Raw genomic sequence first — 25,984 nt, forward strand, 5'->3', positions numbered from 1 at the left:
AAGGCATTTCTTTGGTATCTCACTAAACTTGTCTCTTTCTCCCTGATATATTCATCTAACAGGTTTGAATCATAGCTAGTCTCCTGCAGAAACTTGGTGTGCACATTTTCAGTTTCCCTCTGTGGTTCAAGTAGACCAAAAGGACACATGTCAGGTCCACCCAAATATTTAGTACATCAAAAATAGATCTGAAAAATACTCAACAATTTTCAATGAGGAAAATTAAAATTAGGCCCCCTTTGTGCTATGCAGAGCTTCCTTTGGTGCTTTGAGAAAAACTAGGAGTGTAGTGCACATCCTTATGCACAACCCAATTTACATGCAAAATCTCAGATTTCTGGGTTGTTTCGTTACTGAGCTATGTACAGGACATACAGACATACTATTTTATTATATATCTTTAGATTTGCAACATCTATAGTTTTGTTTCGCTTTTTGATTACTCTACCCATGAATTCCGTATCCATTCCAAACTGGTGTTAGGGTGCTACGTTAGTGAATTCAGCAGCCTTGGATTAAAGGGAGCCAGATATACTGTGTTGCCTCAAATAATGGGAATATGCAGTCCCACCTAATAAAAGCATCACAGCTGCATCATAGTCTGTGGGCATGGACATGTATGTCAATAATTCTGTGGTAATTGGTCAGATACCACCTAAACAATATTTTGTTTGCACACTTTGGCTGTTCACTTTGAGGTGAAGAGCTCTGATAACAAATTGAATTATATTTTCCATAAAAGCAAAAAGAAAACATTGTACTAAAAACAGAAAATCCTGGAGATACACAGTAGGTCAGGCAGCATTTATGCAGAAAGGAAATTGAATTTCACAGCAGTTCTGCCAACCAAATGCCAGTGACTTGAAATGTTAACTTGGTTGCTGTTAACACTGATGCTGCCTGATGATCTTTCAACATTTTTGTTTTTATTTGGGTCCATTTATGATACCTTGGTCTCTGCAGAGCTCTATCATTATGAAATCATGAAGATCTGTATCTTACTCCATATCACTCCTCAGAAAATGAGACTGTGACTAAATGATTCAAGGTCAGGTATCAGTTTTCAGACCTCATGCTCACTGCCTGTGTGGCCTCATTGTAGCAGCATAACTTGCAAAATATGTTTTTATCAGATTGGAAAATGTGCTAGTATTTAACCAATTTCAAAGTCATAATTTCATTAGGTTATGCTGCTCAAGATCGATTATAATTATTATAGTTTATTTGTGTTGTTAACCCGCTATTGACTCTTCCTTCTTTAAAAACAGTGGAACTTAAAAATAAAATAATAGGTGCACAAGAGGGCACATAACATAACTCATCACATTCCAATCAAATCCTTTCAGGAACACTGCACAAGGTACTTCAGATAGACAAGTACCATAGTCTTCTTATACATTTTTCTAATAACAACTGATAATTTGAGAGATTTGCTGTTTCCAGCTTCTCCAACTTTGAGCAATTCCAAATAATAGTGTTTATCTCAATTAATACAATCTATAGCAAGCTTCCACACAACCTAATCTGTTTGAACATTGTTGACTGAAGGATAACAAGTAGCCAGGATATTGGGAACAACACCCTTGTTCTTCTTCAAAACAGTGTCATCAGATCTTTTACATCCACTCTCAAGAGAAGACAGAGCCCAATTTAATGTCTTACTTGAAAAATGGCACTCTGGATTGCCAGAGGGTGATTATCTTTTTTTAACTCAATGTACTGGTATACATCATGTGGAGGGCAAGGCTGACATTTATTTAAATAAAACAATTGGTGAAGTGATTTTGTGCAACTTATCCTCTTGGAATGTGATGTGATCTGAGTCACAGATGGAAGGAATCAGTACTTGGGGGCCACCTATTCACGATCTATATCACTTCACTGAGGAGACCAAATGTAACTTTTCCACATTTGTCGATGACACAAAACCAAGGAAAATATGAGTAGTAATGAGGTGCAAAGAAGCTTCTGACTACTATTTAAGTAGTGAGATATTGCAAAATGTTATTGTTCAAAGGGACATAAGTCATTGATAGCTAACATGTGGGTGTGGCAGGCAACTAGAATGTTGACTTTTATTGCAAGAAGACTTGAATATATGTGTAAAGATGCCAGAAAATGTCTTATACAGAGCCATAATGGCACCACACCTGTACTATGATATCTTCTTACCTCAAAGAAGGACATACTTACTATAGAGAGAATATAGCAAAGATTCACCAGACTGATTCCTGTAATGCAGGTTTGTAATATGAGTAGAGATTGAGTAGGCAAGGCCTCTATTCCTTAGAGTTTAGTGGAATGGTACTCAGTCATCAATTGCATTCAAAACAGGAATCAATTGATTTCTGGATAATAGAGGAATCAAGGGACATGAGGATAGGCCAAGAAAATGGTGTGGAGGTAGAAGATCAGTAATGATCTCATGAATGGTTGAGCAGGCTTGAGAAGCAGAATGACCTATACTTACTCCTATTTCTTGTGTTCTCACGTTCCACTGATTTCAGCTGCTGACCAAGGTGTTTCCTGAGCTGTGAAATGATCACTGCTGTGATAATGCATTCTGTTGGGGGAATCTAGAACATTGCTGTTCTGGAGTCATCCAGCCAGGTCTGGAACCTGATATTGGGAACTGTCCTGTCCAATTAGGAAGGGGTGGTCACCCTGCAATGTCAGTTTGTTTTTACTGCTCAAGTGAGACATGAACCCTTGACCTTCTAACTCATGACTCATGAGAGTGCTCCCCACTGAGTGCTGTCATTTATTAATCCATAACTTTCCTAGTTATAATTAAGTGTGCTTTCATTATTGTCTCCCTTGCTGTACTAAATGAAATCTGATTTTATTTTATTGATTATCCAAAATTAATTAGGTCATATTTAATTCCCAAATAAAACAGAAACAATTATGAACTTGCTGAACAAGAACAGTGAGTCAGAGCTCAACCCCGTTTTTACAAGGTGAATTCCACTTCAATTTTGGAGCGAAACTTCACAAATAAAGTTCTACTTCACACATTTGAACGGGCGAGGATTCCCAGCAGCCTGAACGTTGAGGGGGAGGGCGTGTCCCTTTAAAGCGAGCGAGCTGTGCGGCGCTCGGTTGCTCGGCCTGCGGCGCTCGGTGGTGCGGGGTTTGACTGGGCTCGCTGGTTGAGCAGCGGACGCCGGAAGTGGGCGCGGGGTTCGGGCCCCGGGGCGATGGTGGCGACCAGCTGAGGAGCGGCCGAGCCATGGACCTGCTGCCGGCCAATCCGCACGGCAATGGCCTGCTGTACGCCGGCTTCAACCAGGACCACGGTGAGTGCGGTCTCCCCCCCCCCCCCCCCCCCCCCCGAGAGCGGGCAGTCAGAGAGGTGTGCGGCACAGTAACGGGCCCTTCGGCCCACCGCGTCCATGCCGACCCTTCTGCCCGCCGTCACTGATCCCATTTGCCTGCCCCCCCCCCATTGGGTCGGTAACCGCCTGTGCCCTGTCCGTTCGAGTGTCTGTCTAAATGCCTCGTAAACACCGTGATTGCTTCTGGCTCCACCTCCTCCTCTGGCAGCCCTTTCCAGATATCAACCACTCTCTGTAAACAAGAAAACTTTCCCCTGAAATCCCCTTCCTCTCGCCTTAAACCCGTGCCCTCTTGTTTTTGATGCCCCTGCCATGGGGGAAATGATTCAGACTATCTATGCCTCTTATAACTTTACATGCCTCCGTCAGGTCACCCCTTGGCCTCTTCCTCATCCCCAGGGAAAAACAAGCCCAGCCTGTATGATCTCTTTCTCCCAGGGCGACAATGGCTAACACGAGGGGACATAATTTTAAAGTGATTGGAGGAAGGTATAAGGGGGATGTCAGCGGTAAGTTCTTTTACACAGAGACTGGTGGGTGCGTGGAACGCACTGCCGGCAGAGGTTGTGGGGGCAGATACATTAGGGACATTTAAGAGACTCTTAGACAGGTGAATGATAGAGAAATGGGGTGGGGGGGGGTGATGTGGGAGGGAAGGGTTAGATAGATCTTACAGCAGGGTAAAATGTTGGCATAACATTGTGGGCTGAAGGGCCTGTACTGTGCTGCGTTGTTCTATGTTCTCCCTACAACTGAAGTTCTCCAGTCTAGGTAATATCCTGGGAATCTTCTCTGCACTCGCTACAGTGCAACGGCATTCTTCTTATAGTGTGGCAACCAGAACTGCACACAGTGTGCTAAGTGTGGTCTTTTATAATGTTGCTGCAATCTCCCAACTCCCTATGATCTCCCAATTTTTATTCTGTTCCCTGACCTATGAAGGCAAGCGTAACACGGGCCACCTTCACTTTCTCCGTGTTACCACTTTGGGGAATTATGGATGAACCCCAATGTCTCTCTGTTCTTCAGCATTCCTTAGTGCCCTACTATTTATGTCTGACTCCTATTTGACTTCTCATAATGCATCACCTCACATTTGGCAGGATTAAGCTTCATCTGCCAATGTTCTGCTATAGCCTTGGACAACCTTCCTTACTATCTGCAACACCAACTTTCTTATCCACAAACTCGCTGGTCGTACCTCCTACATTTGCATCCGAGTTATTAATCTATTATAAATAACAAGGGTCCCAGCACTGATCCTTGTGGTACACCATTGGTTACAGACTTCCAACCAGAGAAGCATCCTTCCACCACTACTCTGCCTCCTATTACCAAGCCAATTTTGAATCCAATTAGCCAGTTTGGCTTGGATCCCATGTGCCTTTCCTTCTGGACAAGTCTACAAAGTTGTCAAATGCCTTAAAAGTCCATATGGATAAGGCCTCCTGTCCTACCTTCATTTACTTTCTCAAAAATCTTTGCAAGGGCTGCTTGCTGGTGTGATCCCCTTCTTTCCACACCATTAAAGGAATGCAGTTCCCCTGTAGAAATGTTTTGTACTGGTTTGTGGGAAGGTGCCATCACCTGATCTGCTGAACTCAATTTTGTAGTTGTGTCATGAAAGATCTTAAAGGCAGAATTCATGATTGATTCAGATCATCATGGATCATTGCAGTCAATGGGCATCTTCGAGCATACTTACTAAACATGAGTAAAACATCTCTGAATGGCAACCAGATGGAACTTTTTATTAAGGCTGCTTAAAAAGTTGGTTTATCAAAAAGCACTTTCAATACCTGGGAATAGGCTGACTTTAAAATTCATTGAAAATGACTACTTAGGATGTAGAACTGTACTCGTCATTTCAATTTAATTGGTCTTCACTAATCAGTTTCTCAGTGAGTTAATTTTCTTTGATAAGAGAATTCCTTTAATCCATGCTTGCTAAAGCCTGTGCACTGAGAAAATGTGTTTAATTTGGAAATTCTTGAATTCATACAATTAGTGGAATCTCTAACTTTCAGCCTGGGATATGTGCACTTTTGTAGGTGGATTCTGGTACGGATGAATTTGATGTAACAAATAATTGGAAGCGAAATCCTAATGCTGGTTGTCATTGATTTTGTTTTTAAAACTACCAGCTAGTGTTTGGATTTTGTGTCTGGACTTGGTCTGATCCTATTTGTTAAAGGAGAACATTACTGCAGAGTGAAATTCAGTGGAAATAACAATTTGGTAGATGCTCTTAAAGTAAAATATAACAATTGTACCTTGGTCTTTCCAAACACATTGGTGTCCATTAATCTCTTGGTCCTGTTTCTTCATCCAGTGAAATAAAATAAAAGACTGTAGATATCGTTTATCTGATGCAAAAACTGCTGGAAACATTCAGCACATCAAGAAACATCTGTGAAAAGAGCAACAATTAATGTTTTGGGTCAAAGGCTCTGTCAGAATTTGGAAAGAGGAAAAAGAGAAGTAAACAAGTTTTTCTGCTTGCCAGTTCTGATGGGTGCTGAATGTTTCCAGCATTTCCTATTTTTATTCCTCATTATTCATATCTTTTCAGGATGATCTTAAATGTGCAATGTTAGAATGATGTCAAGTACATTAAGTGTCATTGGAGCTTAATAGTACCACTCTTCCTTGTGGTTTAATGATGAGTTGAAGAGCTTGACCAATTTGTTGACTCTTTAATGTAGTATTGAGTGCTGCATTGTCTCTTGGATAAATTATAAAATCAAAGTTCCTTCTGTTCTCTTGGGTAATCTGATGGTTTGAGTCAAAATGAAGTGGCAAGGCTCTGCTCATGTGTTGGTCAATTCTTATCCTTTGACCAGCATGTCTAGTTATCTGTGCAACATAATTACTTTTTAATTATTTGGACTGATTCTGTTCATAGTCTGTACGTCAGGGGTGGCCTTTCCAGTGATACCCAATAACATCACTTGTTGATCTGCAAGTTCTGGTTCCTCGAGTGCTGGGGTTTCGAAGAAAGTCCTCCTTGGACAAGATGGGAACGGCAGACAAATAGAACCATGCCTAAATGGGAATGCAGATACATTTAACAATCAAATAAGTATTGTGCATAGTAGGGTTTCTTGTGTGTTGTCACTGGGATTGTGGCTATTAGAAATCTAAAACTTGGTGCCTCTTGTAGGTGATGTGGGACCTGTGTGAACAGGGAAAGCACCTGCTGTATGTATGAATCGTTGCTGGGACTTGTAGAGTCGAAACTGAGAAGCATTAGTTTGATTTGTGAATGCACCAACTTTATGATTGAGTGCATGTGCAGTCACAAGTAGCTACTGTCCACTTTTCTGGTAGTTTCACCATTGCTTACTATGAAATCTGGGCCTTGATCTTCTTCAAATCTATTCATGACCTTGTCTTTCTGGTTTGTATTTTGAATGTACAGCATGACAATCTTGCTTGGGGCATTAAATTGGCTTGGTTCTGGATTGGTGGTGCTTTAGGTCCATGTACAAGATATTTTTGCAGCAGGTGTTAAAGGATCTGGACTCCATCATGAGAATGTGTAGTCTGTCAGAATGGGGGGATTCTACATTCCTCTGCCTTTTGGTTTGATTTGAAGGATAAGATAAGGTGTTAAAGATTATTCAGAACAGACTACGGTGATTCAGGCTGAGTAGCCAAATAAAGCTGCTATAAAAACAATTAACAGAAGTGGAAGCAGGAATTCCAACCAAATTCATAGTGCTTGCATTGCACAGTGGTGTGAAAGAAAACGCTGATTATTGTTTTTGCAACTTTTTTTTTACAAGTTATGTCAAAAGGAAATAGCTGAGATTAGAGGGAAAATATGCCCTGATGGCTAGAATTTTAATGCATTCATAAATCGTGGGAAGAGTAGATATATATGCTACTAGTTTCACCCCCCATTCTAATTTGTTTCTCAAATCAGTTGTATTAATTTTATTTCTTTGTGAATGTAAGCAAAAAGCCAGTGCACTTGGAATGGAAAAATACATCAGACTAAGGCAAACTGTGGGAGGAAGTAACTGCACAGACTTGCTTAAAGATGCATTTTCTAAATTGGCAACATCATTTAAAAAGCATTAATCCATGTTTGTTAATATATGCTGTATATTCACTAATTGTCTGAGTTTGAATTCACAATAAACCACCTTATAAGATCTGCTGTAATAATGTGTTGTTGAAATTCAGACATGTAAGAAGCAAGGGTGATGTGCTTCAACAGTGTTGATCTTTGGACTGCCTTTTGCTGTTGGGTCATTTGCCTGACAGGGTGCCCCTAAGAGGTGAGTCATCAGAACATGCAGAAGGTTTAAGCATGAGTTGGCAGTACTCTGGTTTTCCATTTCATGCAAGAGCATTAATAAACTTTTCCTTGCACCTCTTTAGCTGTTCCTTTGTAAGTGAGTGGGGGAAGGCTATAAAATTTTCCCCACAGGTTTTGCTGAAAGTTCCTGAAACAAATACAGAACCCTATTTGCATACATGAATTGATCCAATGTGATCTCACAGAAGCTCTAAGTAGGCCTAGAAATAACGATAAGAACCAATGTAGTAGCAACACGGTTCAGGACTTCATGGCAAGAAGTTAGGAGGTAATACAGCCTTAACGTACTTTTTAAATAGTAGTACTGTTGGAAGTCCATTCCAGTTTCTATCACAGTATATCCAAACTATTTTTCCTCAAGGGCCTATGACAAGAGGCAGAGAGTTGAATCAGCTTCACTACATGAATTGAGATCGACATGGCTGCTCTCTGCCAAAAATTCCCAAACTTCCTTCTGCATTTGTTTCCTGAACTTTTCTGCGGATTGACTTCCCCTTAAAAGCCACCTTTTAGACCAAACTTTAATTTGCCTTCAAATACTCCTCCTTTGGCCCACTGTTCCTTTTTTTTATTTGATTACACTTCTGTGAAACCTTTGATTTTTTTTCTTCTATGTAGATGTAATTTGTTTCAAATTCTCTGGTCCCTTTGGAAATATAATGGTGATCCTTCTGGAGGTACAACAGTGATTACATTTTGAAAATATTTTGCCTGAAAAAATCCTGAGATGTTTTGAGGTCATCAAAGGTGCTATTATAAAGGCAAATCTTAGCTTAAGTGCTGTGACGTTCTAAGTTGGAATGTGAACTGGTCATTTTTCTGGCCTTTCTTCATGCAGTAAGCTACAAGGCATTAAAGCTTTTCTTAAAGAAAAAAAGCCACCGAGTCTCAAATTTTACTATTATAATGATGGTCAAACTATCAGCAATGGCTATCATAACACCATGAAGGAGAACTTGTGGAGCTTGCACCTGCGTAATTAAATAAACAAATGCAGACATTGGCATCAGTAATACCCTGTTCATCTGCAGGGTATCCTGTTTAAGTTCTGACAGAAATTTCTTTATAATGCACTGAATTGACAAGAATTTCAAATTGCACAATATCCTGTTTTGAAAAAATTTTTTATTCTCTTTTTTTAAAAAAAAGTTGAGCTTTGTAAAGAGTTCTAATCAACTGAGGAACAGAAGGCCAATGTTGTTGCTGTGCAACCTCTGTGGTCCTGAAAACCACAGTTCAGTGCAGTTCTCTCAATTTCTGTAAAATTCTATGTTTGCAAAAAGTTTGTTTTTAAATTTCATCGTAATCTTGACTGTCCACTTTTTTCCCTTCTGTTAAATATGCTAACAGAAAATTGAAGACTTCTTAATTTGCAATGTTGAGAATGATTCATTATAATTGATAAAACAGCATACTGAGCACCCAATGATCCCTTGTAGCTAAACCCAGAACAGAATTGATATCAAAGATGAAATCCATCCCATGGATGTCACCTAGACCTGTAGTGCTTAGTTTTCTTTGTGATCTGTAGTGTCTTCATTTTTCAACTGAGTATGAAACCCAGACCTATAATCTTTTTTAATATATTTTTCTGAAACATCTAATTGGTCAGAAGTCATCCTGAGTAGGAAAGTTATCTGCCATGTTGCACTGACAAGTTCTGATTTTCTTCAGGGAATTGTGGTGTGAATTTGTCATGGAATAACTATAAAGGATCTAAATTTCACATGTATGGTATTTGTTGCAATATCATTATTGCAACAAACCCTAGGACAGCATTCCTCCAGATTTAGAGGCGTAAAATGAATACAGCTTTTGATGATTATCTTCTGTTGTGCTCCAAAGGTTAAACTGACATGTTTGAAAGTGTTGAAAGCATAGATTACATCTTTGCAGTCGATTGTGTGTACTGTAGCTTAGTATAATGCTGTCCTGGGAGCTGAAGTAGATGGAAGATTATACAAAGGAAATTGCTGATAGATATTTGTTACTTGGGGGCAAAGTCACGAATACTGGTTTCTAAATTTGGCTGTATTCCTTTTAAATTTGACAACTAGTTGGCTTAACGCTTTTCTTAAGTTTGGGTTAGTTGAAATCCTGACTGTATTTTAATTTGCACCAATACTTGTCAGCCACCCTGTAATTACTCCTGTTATGGCAATGATTTTAAAATCATAGTCATTTTCCTTATCCAACCCTCACTTCTCTCGTTCTCTCTCGTTTCCTCCAAATCTGGCTTTTTTGTGCATTCTTGTTTCTTTCACTGGGGGCTGCTTCAACTCCCTGGACCCTACTGTCTGATTCCTTTCTGCAAGACTTTCAAGATGCTTCTTAGTCAAATGTTTCATCACCTGCCATAATATCTCCTCACATGAATCAGTGTTTAATTTGCATTCCTGTGAAAAGCCTTAATGTGTCTGCAATTTTTGTGGTGTTAAGTAATGTACAATAAATTGTTGCAAAGAGGAGGATTTTGTAGAGTGAGGATAGCAACACTATTCCTCCTTGGTGTATCCAAACTAAAGCAAGATCTTGTAGTGAATTCAGGAAAGATTTTACATACTGTGTTTAATGAAAATCTGGGACTTTGACCCAAAAACCTGTCGATGGTGGGATTACTGAAATTTTCTTGATCTGAGAGATGTTTTTAGATATCAAGGATTGTGGATCAAAGACTGTTTAATGGATCTGTAGATCACAATATGATTGCAGACTTCAGGAGTGTTTTTAATTGAAAGGAACCTTCTGACTCCTAAGCTTGCTTGATCTTCATACTTGGTTTTAATAAGAAACATTTGAATACAACTTTTGTACAATTCTTTCATTATTGAGCAAGCATGTGCCAATATCATGAGTTCTTTTGTGTGGTGTTGTGCATACCCCTCTTCATAATATAATGCCAAGGGTAAAGGCATCAGTTGCATGCAGGCCAGGTGAAACAATCTGGTCTGTGTTGTGCACCACTGATCTATCCAGTGCTACTTAGCAAACAAACATGTGAATTAGGAGTAGGCCACTTAAGCTTGGTGTGCTATTTTGTAAGATCATGGCTGAGAGTAAGCTCAACACTGATTCCCATCTCCCCACAGTAATCTTTCACCACTTTGCTTATCAAGTGTCTATCTGGCTTGGCTTTAAAAATGTTTTTTCAAATAAAAATGTTCTCCTTCCACTGCTCCTTGAGGAAGACAGTTCTAAAGACTTGTGAATCTGAGAGAAAATTTGCCCTTTCTGTCTTAATTAGGCCACCCTTTGTGAGCAGTGACTCCTGGATTCACCTACACGAGGAACCATGCTCACCATATCCACCTGTCAAGACCCCTCAGGATCTTGTGTGTTTCACTCAAGTTCTCTTGCTCTTCTAATCTTTTGCCGGTATAAGCCTAGCCTGTCCAAACTTCCCTCAAGAACAACCTGACCATACTGGATAATGGCCTAGTAAATCCACTTGTAACTTTGTCCATTGCATTCAGACGTTATGATGTATGTGCTTGGCTGAAGAGCCAAAGGTGTGAAGCTACCATCCATGGGATTATGTCTGAACACCCACAAGTCAGAATCCTGCTTAAACAAATATGCACCAAATGTACAAAAAGTGCTTGCTAATTTGTCTAAGTTGAAGCATGTGATTATTTTCTACTTGATGTAATACATTTGTAGGGAATAGGAGTAGGCCATTCAGTTATTTGGGCCTGCTTTGCCATTCAATTAAACACCCTTTAGGGTGGTTATAGCAATGGAGGGAGTACTGCAAATTTCAGTATGTGAGAAGAAAATGGATATTTAAAATGGGGGATGAATTGGAACTTGAGCAATTTCACAAATTAATATTGCATTCTCCTGACAAGCATAACACACCTGAGATTACCATTCTAAAACCAATGCTAATCTAAATCCAAGATCTGAAAACTAGAGGTACTCTTTTTTTTAGAAAAACTATTAGTCCTGAATATTCCTATTTTCACTTGCAACTTTTTTCAGACGTTCTGCAGAGTCATTATCATACAGCACTGATTCAGGTCCATTGGCCCACGAGGGTCTCCTCAACAACCATCAAGCACCCATCTATTGTAATCCCATTCATCCTCTCCACTTCACCTCCTTTCTCCTGCCATCCACTTACACTTTGGCCAATTAACCTATAAATTAAAACTTCGCTCTAAGACTAATATGCATCCCTTGTACAAGATGTTATCCTTCTAAGAATTTTACCCTTTCTTGAAAAAAAATACTGTATTTCTTCTATAGCTATTCTGAAATTGTGAAATCCAAGTGTTGCTATTGAAGACTGTGGGTAACAACATCTTATTCCCTGAATTAAACAAGTCTTGATGTTTTCTTAATTTAACTTGGGACATCATTGGTATTATGCTTACCTTTTTTAAAAAAAAAAGCTGTGCTTTTGATTAAAGTGCTCCTTCTCATCACTAAGAATTATGTGAAGGTCCCCATTGCTATCTCTTTCCTAATCACAGGTTGTTTTGCATGTGGAATGGAAAATGGATTCCGAGTCTATAACACTGATCCATTAAAGGAGAAGGAAAAACAAGGTGAGGCGTATCACTCGTCAGGTAATGCAGATTTGTGATTACTTTTGCTTTTATCAGAATAATTGAGAACATGAGTGTTGAATTTAAAATCAGTTTTATTTACAAGGGGTTGACTTTGAATTCCTATCTCTGGTATCTAAAATATAAGTGGGTAGTTCAAGTTTTAAAGCTAGGTTGATCAGTGATGTAAAGACATTTTAGCAAAGGACGAGTATGGGAACTAATGTTCAGGCTGTGTAACAGTCATGTCCCCAGTAGCCATGACAGACTTCTATGAAAATAACAGCTACAATAGCAACAAAGTGCTTGTTTTCTCTGGCAATGTCTTATTTTTAGTTTTGTAGGTGCTGTTCTGCCATCCTGTACATATAACCAATATGGATTTCTTGCTTGTTGGCCTACAAAGCAATAGTGAATCGCTGCATTAAGTGCCATCGGTTGAATAAATATTAAGGGATGTTAGGAACCGTAAAATATTTACAAGACAATTTGATGGGAAACATGGTATTCTTGACCTCTAATATTGACTGTTTACCAACAAATACCTTTTAGTTATTTCAAATTTTATGTTTAATGGTAACAATGCAAGTACTTCATTTGATAGTTCATGTGGAACTTGTTGCAAGTACAGTTTGATTGCATTTTCTGTTTGTATTGCCGCCTTGTATAAGGTAGTAGAGTGTAAGTATTCATTTTCCAAAATAATAGACCAATACAAGTATGAAAAAATTGTTACAACATAATTGGAAAGGTCCTACATTTCTTGATTCTACTGTATTCATTTGAGCATTTTTGTAATTGTTGGTTGCACCAGTCTGTATTTCAGGCAATTGTGACTTTTTCTTTTGCAGAATTTATGGAAGGAGGAGTTGGTCATGTCGAAATGCTTTTTCGGTGTAATTATTTAGCTTTGGTTGGAGGTGGTAAGAAGCCCAAGTATCCTCCTAATAAAGGTACGGTGTGCTCAGTGGAAATTTGATCATGGTCTTTGAAGCAGTTAATCAATTTGTCATCTGTGTTAATTGAAAACATTGAAAGGCTGGTTTGTGACATGATTAAAAGGGACATGTCTTTAATTTGGGCACAACGATGTAGTAGATATGGTGCAGAGCTAGCAATCTGAAATTTAGAATCCAGCTATAGCAAATCATGAAATTGAGAAATGGGTGTTGTAAAACTGCCAAGTTTGCATTAAACCTTATCATTATGGGTGACACTGTGGCACAGCAGTTAGCACAACTCCAGTGATCTCTGGTCCAATCCTGAGCATGTGGGTTTCTGCTGGGTGCTCTGGTCTCCTCCCACATCCCAAGTGTAAGTGACCTTTTGTTTTTAGTGTATTCAAGTCCAAAAGAATCCTACAAGGAGTTGATAGATATGTGAGAGAGAACAAGTGTAAGCCACAGGGAAATATGGAGAGGAGGAATTGGATTGTGGGATTGCTCTGCTGGAGGCTTGCATATGTAGAGTAGTCTGAATGGCCACCTCTTGTTGTAATTAAGTCTAACTATTTCCCAATGAGGGCTGGTCTCTGAAGTATGAGTATGAACAACTGCTTTACCCGGTTTTCAGGAAAACTGGTAAGTTTGTACTCACTGAACATTGCTTATATTCTCCATGTTGTGATTTTTGTTTTAGAAAACGGCCTGTTCCCAAAATTTGTTTCCTGGGACTCTTCTTAACTTTTCTGTTCTGACTTTTATTTTGATTCTTAATCCATTAAAATGATTTGGCTATTAAGACCATCCCTTGCTGAAGGATATTGAGTGGCATGAATAGCACCTTTAAAAAGGTTGTGTGTGAAATATGACGACCTATTTGTTTTTTTTTACTATAATGAACTGGATAGAATAGGTGCTTTGAGATTTTTCCATGAGATTTGAGTTGTGTTATTAAGATTTTGAAATAATTTGTGAGTGCATCAGGTGAATTAAAATTCAAATAATTTAAAAACTGAAAATTATTTTCTCATACTCTGAACGATCATTTTTGATCAGACAATTTAAATGCACTGAGAGAGTATGAGAACTAATTTGTTCATTATTTTACAGCAAGTGAAGGGATGCAGTTCTGATTTCAATTCGGTGGATAAGTTTCAGGCAATGTGTATTTGCCCTCACCATAAACCTTGTGCATTGAAATGTCTCTCAATAAATCTGCTGGAATACAGGTTCTAATTTGCTGCAGGAGTGAATCCAGCAACATCTGCAATGGTTAGATCTCCAATTTAATCAGAATGATATTTTGCATTGCAAATTACAGGAAATGAGAAATTATAAACTTGCAGTGATGAAACTGAGCTTCTGAGATTTGAGTGACTCAGTTCTTCAGATTCAATCAATTGTGAATTCGAAAGAGGAAGTAGTAGATTAGAATGGATGAATTCATTGTCAAGTTGGGTACAGGCCATAAAGGCCAATATTAGATTAAGAGTGTAAATTCTGAAACTTGTATTTTATTTAATCCATGGCTGTTAAAATTTGCAGGTATGAAACTCAACACTTTGGCGGATAGTTTCTAATTGCAAATTGCAACTAATGAATTTATCAAAAGAATCTCCAGCAGCTCATCCAGACTTAATTAAAGAAAGTACAAAGTACTTTATAAGTGAGATACTGGAAATGAGTGACAGGTTATGCAGCGTCTACAAAGATTAGAAACAATTAACATTTTGGTTCAGAGTACTGACTTGAGTTTGAGAAGTTTTTGAGGAAGTGTAGCTGCAGGGATGTAATGGGAAGGAAGGATGAAAAGTTGTGCCAGGGTGGTAGACAGGAGTGATTAAATGACAAAGATAATGATGAACTAAATGGGCAAGGCATAAGAGCAGTGTCTAGAATTTATTTGTGTGGATCTTCCAATATCCCCTTGCTTCACTTCAGACCAGCTAAACTTTCAACAGCTTTCTGTTTCTAACTAGTTAAGTAGCATACCTGACTGTAACTTTCAAATTTCCACATTTAATCATGCATCAGCTTTTTTTCTGTAAGTGCTTTCACATTGACATATAAAGGATTTGGTAGAGACAGGATGTCTTGATGTTACTTTGGCCAATTATGGGCTATAATGTTTATCCATAAATATCATTTATACTTGGTTACTCACTGGTCAGTGCATTTTTGCTTAAACATGCTACGATAAGAAGTCGTAAAATTAACTTGGGCCTGGTTTTCTCCAAAGAAAATTTGCCTTTTTCAATATACTTTCTGTGAACTGTTGATGTCAAATCATTAGCTGCAGTGTGGAGTGTTGTACCATTTACATAAAGGCACTGCAGAGAAGGTTACACTTTTATAGAATACATTTTGTATAACTTGTGATATTGAGAGAGAATGATGAATTGGTGTGGTATTTTGCAGTGATGATATGGGATGATTTGAAGAAGAAAACTGTTATTGAAATTGAATTTTCTACAGAGGTCAAAGCTGTTAAACTACGGAGAGACAGGTAACTCTTGGAATTTAATCACCCTTGGAATTTGGTTCCTTGCTTTCATATTTCAATATGCATTGCAGATCTAAAATATTAAAGAAAACAGTGCTCCACTTCCAGCTACTATTTTTTTTATTTTTTTAAAATTTGCTGGATATCAAACTAGGATGAAGAGTACTGGAGATGAAAAAGACTTGTTTGTGTTCACTTTGGTTTATACACAACAATTTTTTTCGTCTGACATAAAGGTTTGCTTTATGTTGACCTTGACTACTGGAATAGCTATCAGACTTTTTTCTTAAGCTTTGAAACCAGTTTTCAAAATTCAGGAGTATCATACATCCCTGTTTTCTATACTTACAATCACTTACAAAGAATTGTATGAAATGTATAAAACAAACTGACCATTCAACCAAACTGGTGCTGCTTGTGCATACACATCTTCCTCCTCCTATCCGATCATTATATCCCATTCCTTTCTCCCTCATGTTTAGCTTGCTCCCTTTAAATGCACCTGACTTATTCATCTCAGCTGCTACTGGTCATGAGTTCTACATTTTCACTTTTCCTTTTTAAAATGTAGAATTCGTTTTTATTAAATTGACAGTCTTATTAGTAGTTTTTGCTGCTTCCACCCCAAACATTTTCTCAATATCATCTTATTTATCAAACCCTATCACAAATCTTTAAAGTTGTCCTCAACTGTCCCTTTTCCGACGAGAAAATAGTTCCCATCTCATTAAATTTCATTTGTTTAAATTTTTACTGATTGAACACAATTTCCATGCTTCTCAGTTGTATCACTCTCAAAAGGAACCATGGTTATTTTCTGTTTTAAAAGCTATAAATCTGCACTTTACAATAATTTGTGCATCTCTAATCCTTTGTTCTTACATTTTCATTGGATAATTAAGATTAACTGTATTTTCACCAATGAAAATGCATATTTGTCTATAATGTAGTTAAGTTTGCAATTACTTAACTTTTTTATTTATTAAGTTATTTATTAAGTTTATTACGTTTCTCAAATTTATTAAGTTTCTCTTGAACTTTGTAGACTTTCCTGATTTTTAACTACTGTGTTGTAATAATAACAAAAACTTTTCATCTATGTTGGGAGTTGGATTGTACAGGTCCACTAGAAGACAGTATAATACAGATTCAAACTAATACTGAGACTATAACATTAGCTGACATGCATGTAATTTAATCTGTCTGGAAGATGCTCATGTTCCAGCTGTGGGGTGCCCATGTTAAATATTTTTTGGTAAAACTACAAAAAAAACAAATGGAACTACTACATTAAATTGTGAAGCACATCACTCAAGATATAATCAGATAGGAGATCAAGTATGAGGGGCTGAGTTCTTTTAAAATATGTAGCATTGCTAACTTGGATAGAATTTGAAAAATGCATTAGTTTGCAAGTTTGTGATTAGTTGCAGATCCTGCAAAAGGGCCAGGTGCCCTGTGAGTTCCTGAATTATAACTTCACTTTAAAATTCATAATATTTCTTTCTATTAGAAAGTAGTAGTTTCTAAAATTCATCAGTAGAAGGTGTTTGAAATGCTTAAAGATGAAATATGGCCCAGACCATTAAAAGAAGCAAAGCAGGAAATTGGAGGCTCTGGTCATCATTTTTCAATCCTTTCTGGATAAAGGAGTGGGGCCAGAGGATTGGAGGAGTGCTAATCTTGCATCCTTGTTTTACTTTTTAACTAACAGATGCATCACATAGTTCCAGGGTGGTTATTTTAACTATGGTGGTGGGCAAATTATTGGAATAATTTCTAATAAGGGGCAGCCAATATGGATTTAATGGAAGGTCATGTCAAACTAACTTGACTGAACATTTTGAGGAAGTAACAAGAGGGAGGGATAATGAGCAATGTATTTGGTGAACATTGTATTAATGTCAGCAAGGCTTTTCAATGTGGCAGGCTAGTCAATAAAGCAAAAGCCCATGGGGTCCAAAGGAGAGTGCTAAGTTAAGACTTAATTTGTCAGTGGGGAAGAAAGGTTCAGACACTAGAAAGATACAAATGGTCTTGTCCGGTGGATAGAAAAGTAGCAGATGAAAACTAATCAAGAAAAGTGAGGTAATGCTTTTGGGGAAATGCAACAAGGAAAGGAATACATTGTAAATGGCAGGATCAGAATCAGGTTTATTATCACTGACATTTGTCATGAAATTTGTTGCTTTGTGGCAGCAGTACAGTGCAAGACAAAGACATAAAAATTACTATAAGTTACGAAAATAAATAGTTCAAAAGAGAAATAACGCGGTGGTGTTCACGGACCGTTCAGAAATCTGATGGTGGCGGGGAAGAAGCTGATCCTGAAACATTGAGTGTGGATTTTCAGGCTCCTGTATCTGCTCCCTGATGGTAGTAATGTGAAGAGGGCGTGTCCCGGGTGGTGAGAGTCCTTAATGATGGATGCTGCCACCTTGTTCAAGGTTATTGAGTGGTGTAAAGTAACTAAGAGACGTTGGAGTGTATGTTCACCAATCCTTAAAAAGAAGGACGGGTCAATAAGATGGTTTAGAAAGCATACAGGATGCTCTTTTTGTTTTTACCCGAGGGACAGAATACAAGAGCAGGGAGTTTCTGCTAGAAATGCTTATCACAGTAGTTGGACCTCTGCTTGTATAGACATCAGGTCACCACAATATGAGAAAGGAAATCTGAGGCTGCTTACAGGGCTGGTAAATTCTAGCTATGAGGAAAAGTTTATTTCCACGAGACTATAGGGAGACACATTGGAATAATATAAATTTATGAGGCCCCTAGATAGATTAAATGGGAAGGACCCATTTCCCTAAGCAGAGGGGTCAAAAGCCAGTGGGCATGCATTAAAAGTAATGGGTGAATGGATAAGAAAGGAAATGAAGATCTTTTCATCCAGAGATCTGCAACTTGCCTATGTGAAGCTGTGACTTGCAGGATAATAGACCTAATGCTGGAAGATGGGATTGGGCAGAGTAACTCTATCATCTCGTAAAGCCACGGACTGAAAAGCTCCCTTCTGTGTTATAAAAATCTATGATTCTGAGGCTTCTTTGAACACTGGGCAAAGAAAGGGACCTTTGGAGGTCCTAAACATAACTTTCAGAAAGGGTGGTTGTACCTTGTATGTTTGTACAAGTTTTGGAATGATTCAGAATCAGATTTATTATCACTGACATATGATGTTAAATTTGTTATTTTTGTGGCAGTAGTACAGTGCAAGGCACAAAAAGTCTATAAATTACAAAATAGTACAGAAAAGGAATAATGAGGTAGTGTTCATGCATCGTTCAGATATCTGATGGCAGAAGGGAAGAAGGTGTTCCTGAATCACTGAGTTTGGGACTTCAGGCTTCTGTACCTCCTCCCTGGTGGTAGTAATGAGAAGAGGGCGTGTTCCAGATGGTGAGCGTCCTTAATGATAGATGCCACCTTCTTGAGGCATTGCCTCTTGAAAATGTCCTCAATGGTGGGGACAGTTGTTCCTGTGATGGAGCTGGCAGAGTCTATAACGCTCTGCAGCCTCTTGCGATCCTGTGTATTGGAACCTCTATACCAGGCAGTGATACAACCGGTCAGAATGCTCTCCACCATACATCTATAGAAATTTGTAAGAGTCTTTTCCTCAAATTCCTAATGAAGTAGAGAATGCCAATCTGGTGGACATTGCCTACCTGAGCTTTCAGAAAGCCTTTGATTTGAGTCTGTTACACCCCTCACCCTCCTCCTCCTTCCATCAACTTTATTTTTTTTGTTACAGGATTGTAGTAGTTCTGGATTCCATGATCAAAGTCTTCACATTCACTCACAATCCTCATCAACTACATGTCTTTGAAACTTGCTACAACCCAAAAGGTAAGTTAGTACTTTTCAGAGAACATGGCCAGTGCTAGACCATGTTGTTCTCCTATCATCACTGGGCTCTCAGATATTTGGAATTTTTTTTCTATGGGTAAATGTTGAATCCTTCATTGCTACTACACATTCTTAGTGCTTAGCAAATTTCAATAATTGTGTGATGTATGCAGAAGACCCCAAATTTAGGTGTAGTCATTGGTATTGAGTGTACGAAAGGCTAAAGTGACTTGCACAGGTTAGCTTAATAGTAATTCTGATGAGCAAAGGCAAATGTAAAATTGAGGCTGCTGGTGGACTACATATTTCATAGACTTCCTTTGGTAATAGCACAGCAAAAATAAGATGAGTGCCTAGATTAACAGTCAGTTCAGGTTTTGTTTGCACTAAGGTAAAACATGTCTATAATTAATTGGTTTGATTTGGAAAAGCTGTTTTTAAAAAAAAACCTTGATATTAAATCTGCAATTGTCTTTTGCTGCCTATATCTCAGTAACAACGAAGAGTTGAGTTATAGGGAAGTGCTACCAATTTGGAGGTTACTAACTACCTCTGTCCAATGAATTAATATTTCCCATGTTAAAACACCATTTAACTGAAGCATCAAGGACATCAAAGCATAGTATATATGCTGGGTGGGTGAACTTCACATTGGACTCTGAAAGTTGCTTGATGGTGTGAATCATAACCAAGCTGACCAAGGCTTGTATAAAGGGAAAAATGACTGCAGATGCTGGAATCTAGATGAAAAACACTATGATGCTGAAGGAACTCAGCAGGCCAGGCGGCATCTGTGGAGAAAAGCAGGAGGTCAATGTTTCGGGTCAGGACCCTACTTCAGGACGAGATAGGAAAAGGGGAAGCCCGATATATAGGAGGGAAAAGCAGAGCAGTGATAGGTGGACAAAAGAGGGGAGGTGGGGTGGCACAAGGTGGTGATAGGCAGGTGTGGGGGAGGTGGGAGGGCGGATCCACTGGGGATGGGTCAAAGGTAAGGAAAAAAGGGCAGGGGTAGAAAGGCTAGGAAAGGGAAGAAAAGAGTCATGGTAGCGGGTGGGTGTGGTGGAGAGTAATGTGTTGGATAACCCCTCCCCCTCCCATTCCATCACAGATCAGCATCAATAGATTGTATTTCATCATTGGCTCTAATGCATTGCCTTGGCATTTTGCTAATTCAGGTATTACCATGTCAGGGAACCAACCCTGGCTCTATGAGGAGTATACAATTGCATGGATAGGTACATGGAAAGGAGGGGTTCAGAGGGATATTGGTCAAACATGGGCAAATGGGACTAGCTTGGTGGGCACTGTGATCAGCATGAACGAGTTGGGCTGAGGGGCCTGTTTCCATGCTGTATGACTCTGACTCTAAATGCATGCTCACAGCAGCACCAGGAGCACTAAATAAAAAATGAAGGTTGGTCTGGTGACCCAACACTGGATTACAGGCATGCCAAGCAGCTGTACCACTTAGGTGATCCTTCAACCAACAATCATATTAAAAAAAATTTATCTTGCCATATCCATTTGTGAATGGTGGTGTACAATTAAACGGCTGAAGGGAGGAGAAGGCTCAATTAACATCTCCTTGGCTGAGACCGGTGTCACTGTCATACAACACCTTGCCTATCTGTACCAATTCCTTTGATCAGTACTTGATCCATAGCCTACTGTGCCTTGGTGATTCAAGTGTTTGTTCAGATGCTTCCACCACTTCTCAGGCAGTGTGTGCCAAATTCCTCCAGTCACCTTTTGGGTGAAAAATTCTTCCTCCAGATCCCTGTTAAACATCTTGCTACTCATTTGCGACCTCTGCCATGGGCGAAAAATTGCAACAGAGAAGGTTTACATGCTTTCAGTAATCTTCAACCAGAAATGCTGAGTGGATGAAAATAATTTTTTTAAAAACCTACAGATGCTAGTAATCTAAAAACAGAAAATGTTGGAATCACTTAGCAGGTCAGGGAGCATATGTGGACAGAGAAACAGGGTTGAAGACTCTTCGAGATTCCAGTTCATGCCTTTCCTCGTTTTGATGAGTCTTCAGCCTGAAACCTTAACTGTTTTCCTTTCCATGGATGCTAGGTTGCCTGCTGAAGGCAATCTGTTTTGACTTTGTCTTGAGCTGCCTGGCATTGACAAGAAGAAGTCAAACTTGAAATCTGTAGTTGCGTAGCATGCTGTAACCTCGTGCCAAAACCTGAACCTTGATATGCAAGTTATTTTATGGTCGTACAATAAGAAAAACATTTTGAAGTCAGACTAAACTTTGGCCCAGATGAAACAAAGCTTATTTTAAAAACCCTGGTGTATGGACCTCTAGGCCTGATTTAATTACTACTTTGTTCTGTTGCCTGCTTTTTTTTCCAGGGTTATGTGTCCTTTGTCCAAATAGCAACAATTCTCTTCTAGCATTTCCAGGAACCCATACTGGGCACGTGCAAATTGTGGACTTAGCCAGTACTGAAAAGCCTCCAGTTGATATACCTGCACATGAAGGAGCTTTGAGCTGCATTGCTTTAAACCTTCAGGGAACACGCATTGCCACTGCTTCAGAAAAGGTTAGTGTAGACCGATTCATCCAGAAGAAATGAATGCTGAATGTTGTTCTGCTTCTCCAGTTGAATAAGCACCATTATTCATAGCTTGATTTTTTTTCAATTATTCCCCAGGTGGTGGGACTAATTTAACAGTTAATATACATTTCCATTGTCTTTTTAGTAAAATCCGTGTATCAAATAGTTTAATGTTTAAAGAAATTTAATTGAAGCACATTAGGAATTTAATTTCTATTTGACTACACTTAAATGTAGCACTTAAACTGCATTTTTCAAAAGGTATTTTGCTTTGTGCTGAACCCCCTTCAAATGTTGGTCATGAAAATTGTGGAAACTTCTGGTGCCATCGCTCACTTTTGAACTTGCAGTTCGGGTCATGATTGAATATAAACTAGCTGCCATTTTAGTAGTTCCACCTTCTGCCATTGAGTGGGCAGTTGTTTGGCCTTCAAGGGAAATGGTGTTGGGACAAGGAGACTGTTAATTTGGAACAGATGAAGGTGAAATTAACTCTTTAGCATTCTCTGTACCAGTTAGCAGTGTATGATTCATAGGGTATGTTCAAGGTCCTAATTAATTGATTTTTTTGGACTCTGAAAAGAGTTCAGGGAAAGTACACTCGAACTTGAGGATCAGCCATGAATGTTGAACGGTTGGGTCAAAAGGCTGTGTGGTCTATTTCTGCCTTTTTCTTAAAGTGAAAGATGAAGGTTGAGGCACACATCACAAATTGTTAAGTGCATGTTCTCATTTCTGAGTGAAAGAAAGTGAAACATCCTGGATTAACAGTGGAAAAATAAATACTGGAAGTGGTCAGCTGGTAGGGTGAGAGGATAGAATATGTAATGGTGTTAGACACTTGTCAAAAGTCACTCTTTCTGGTCAAGAGCATTTCAAAAGGAGGTAGTGTAGACATAGTCCAAAAATATTATGAGTGGAAAATTATTTCTATGGCGGATGTATCAGAAGAAAGGGGGCATAATGAGACAAATCAAAATTGTTTCACTGCAGGAGGGTAAGTAGTTGGGAAAAATTGGAAAATTTAGGTAAAAAGGGAAGTGTAACATAGAGGAAAAAGCATGTTGATACCAAAGGTGTTGGTGATTTCGCAAGTACAGTTAGATATCATGCAGAATTCTAGGATACCAATAAACATCTTTATAACTCAAAATTTGTGAAATGAAGTACAAGTAGCTTGAAAATGGATATTTTTAATAGGAGTAATATATTACCAAATATTTACAATTGAGTAGCAATAAAGTGGCAAGAGTGACTTGAATTTTCTAAAGCCAAAGCCAATTGTATAAAATGTATTAAATCTGTGTGTGTGTAATTTGAAAATTATAACATTGAACACATATGTAGTTTATATTTTTGTCACAGGGAACCTTGGTCCGAGTTTTTGACACTACTACAGGACAACTCATCCAAGAGTTGAGAAGGGGATCACAAGCAGCAAACATTTACTGGTATGTCCAAAACTCTTACTTGCATTGGTTAACTCTTTGATTATTTTTTTGTGTTAAGAATATAGTTTATTTCTGAGACGCTTTTTGTTCTATTTAAGTAGAATTTCTGCCTTTTTACTTGGACAGAACAGAAATTATTTCAGTGAGATTCTTTTTTAATACTATTGCTGTAAGTGCTTCAGAACGAGATGAATCATTGACAGAAGCATACAGACCAGAAGAGGCTAGCAGAAGCATTTGGAAATTTTTATTTCTGGATCAGGTTCTGAAACCCAAATGTAATCATAATAGCATGTGCTTCCAAAGTTCCAGTCTGTCAAATATGTCCTGTTGAGGTGGAGCCTTATTGAATTTTTTTCTCTATGGGTGTAAAACAATATAAGAAAAAAATTAGTTCATTTTAAAATAAAACATCTTTATGTATTCCCAAAATCCTCTACATTCTATGGGCGCTGCCCATGGCAAGAGATGTTGGAAAATAAATTCTTTTGATTTTCGTCTGAGTGCAAGATGATTCTTAGGAACAAGATGCATTTATGTCCAAATGTCCTTCAATGTTAATGCTGTTTTAATGTAAGCAATTAAGGCAGCCAATTCGTGCAGAATGAGATCCAGTAAACCAATTAATCAGAACACTGTGTTGAGGTATAAATATTGGTCAGGGTCCTGCTGGTGCAAAGGCAGAAGAAACTTTGGTTATTTTATTTAAAAAGCAGTCAATCCCACATTGCCTGAGATGTTGGATCATAACTGGGTCTTGAAATTATCTTCTGAATCAAGAAAAATGATTAAGCTTGACACCACACATTTGGAACTTGAAACATATTTTGCCTTCCTGTTTCTATTATTAATGGCATTGTAGATACATCTAGCCATAAAATGTTGGGATTTTTTTGTATTACGATTTAATTATTGCTGATCTATGCAGTTCCTTATAACTTGCCACAATCCAGTAGGGAAATGTTCATGTGAGACCTCTTTCAGAGTTGATACCACCATTTCCTCTAAATCATCATGTCTTTAGAAGTAGAAGTAGGCAGTTGTTAAAGTTCTTTGATTTCACCACAGTTCATACTACCTGTTGAAATCATTCTCCACTAAGGGCCACATCTGAAGTTCTTTACATTTTCTTAATTATTCCTAAGAAAATGTGAGATGTATAGTTGAGATATTAATTATATTTCAACTGAAATGGAGATAGTTACATATTGTATTCAGGAACTCGTAGCATCTTGGGGAGAGGGCACACTTAAAAAAACACCAATTGGTTTATTTTTTAACTTTTAATTTTCTTGTGCATTTGTTTTGAAAGCAGTTCAATACTTGTACAATTAAATTACTGGAGAACTACGATATTTAATATGTAACAAGAGTAAAACTCTGCTCCACTAGCCAAAATCCTGATCGTTTGGCATCTGTCTTGCTGGGTCTCCCATTTCTCATACTGTGTTGAAATTTATTATACTAACACCTTTTTGTATAATAAAAATATGAATCAGAACTTATAGTATAAATAGGAATGTCCAATAGTCTGGAAAATCTAACAGTCCAGTAGCACAAGTCCTGAATATGTCAGGTTAACAGTTTTATTGTACATGGTTGCAATATTAACAGTTTAAAATGATGAAAGTTTAGAAGCTTGAGAGGGCAACATGAAACCACTTTTGCTACTTTTTTTTACTAAGCTGTAGTGCCCTTCTTAAAAATGCAATGCAGAGGAAGTTTCTTGGCTCCACCATTTAATGTAACCATGCAATATTCTGAAAAAGTTGTTTCAATTTCTAGAATCTCAATCTTATGACTTGTACCTTTTTATCAATTAAATGGTGTATTTGGATTGTGACCCAAATGAAAAAGGTGGTAATAAATAGCACACATTTAAAACATGAGGCAAAATTTCTTCTAAGTTCCCTTCCTCAAAAGTGGTGGAAGCAGAGTCACTGAATACTTTTAAAGCAGGGTTAAATACTTGTTGATCAAGGGGGAGAAAGGTTACTGTTGGTAGATATAAATGTTGAGTTGAGGTTACAATGAGCTCACCCATGATCTTGTTAAATAGCACTGTAGGCTTGAGGGGCTTGTTCTCTGTATGTTAGCATACCTAGCAATAAGTTAGACCGGAATTGTTCCGCTTGTCTCTTGTAGCTTTCAGTGCCTCCCCTCCACTCCACTCTCCCCTTTGCTTACCGTTCAATAACTGCGAAGTCGCAATTTTGCTACTTAAATAAAAAAAACTATTTAAAGACTTTGGGGCAGGGGATTGTAAAATTGAAGCATTTTAAGTCCATGTATCTTTCAATAATAAGCATTTTGTCTTGCAGCATTAATTTTAATCAAGATGCTTCTTTAATCTGTGTATCAAGTGATCATGGAACTGTTCATATCTTTGCTGCTGAGGATCCCAAAAGGAACAAACAGTCTAGGTAAATGATGAGATTTTAAAATG

General features: G+C 38.2%; 1 protein-coding gene across 4 annotated transcripts in view; it reads left to right on the forward strand.

Annotated features, from left to right (window-relative positions):
* Positions 1-3,078: 3,078 nt before the first annotated feature.
* The window catches only part of wdr45b (WD repeat domain 45B), a 29,097-nt gene continuing 6,191 nt past the window's right edge, over positions 3,079-25,984 (forward strand). Inside the window, exons 1-8 of one of the 4 annotated variants that reach the window (XM_052032789.1) lie at positions 3,079-3,299; positions 12,141-12,236; positions 13,067-13,168; positions 15,575-15,662; positions 19,417-19,511; positions 21,882-22,072; positions 23,453-23,538; positions 25,860-25,961. In XM_052032789.1, the coding sequence (XP_051888749.1) occupies positions 3,233-3,299; positions 12,141-12,236; positions 13,067-13,168; positions 15,575-15,662; positions 19,417-19,511; positions 21,882-22,072; positions 23,453-23,538; positions 25,860-25,961 (827 nt within the window). In that variant the 5' untranslated portion in view covers positions 3,079-3,232. The remainder of the gene's footprint in view (positions 3,300-12,140; positions 12,237-13,066; positions 13,169-15,574; positions 15,663-19,416; positions 19,512-21,881; positions 22,073-23,452; positions 23,539-25,859; positions 25,962-25,984) is intronic. The other 3 variants (XM_052032791.1, XM_052032790.1, XM_052032792.1) reach the window with 3 other exon arrangements.

The sequence above is a fragment of the Pristis pectinata genome, chromosome 18, assembly GCF_009764475.1.
Source record: "Pristis pectinata isolate sPriPec2 chromosome 18, sPriPec2.1.pri, whole genome shotgun sequence".
Classification (NCBI taxonomy): domain Eukaryota; kingdom Metazoa; phylum Chordata; class Chondrichthyes; order Rhinopristiformes; family Pristidae; genus Pristis; species Pristis pectinata.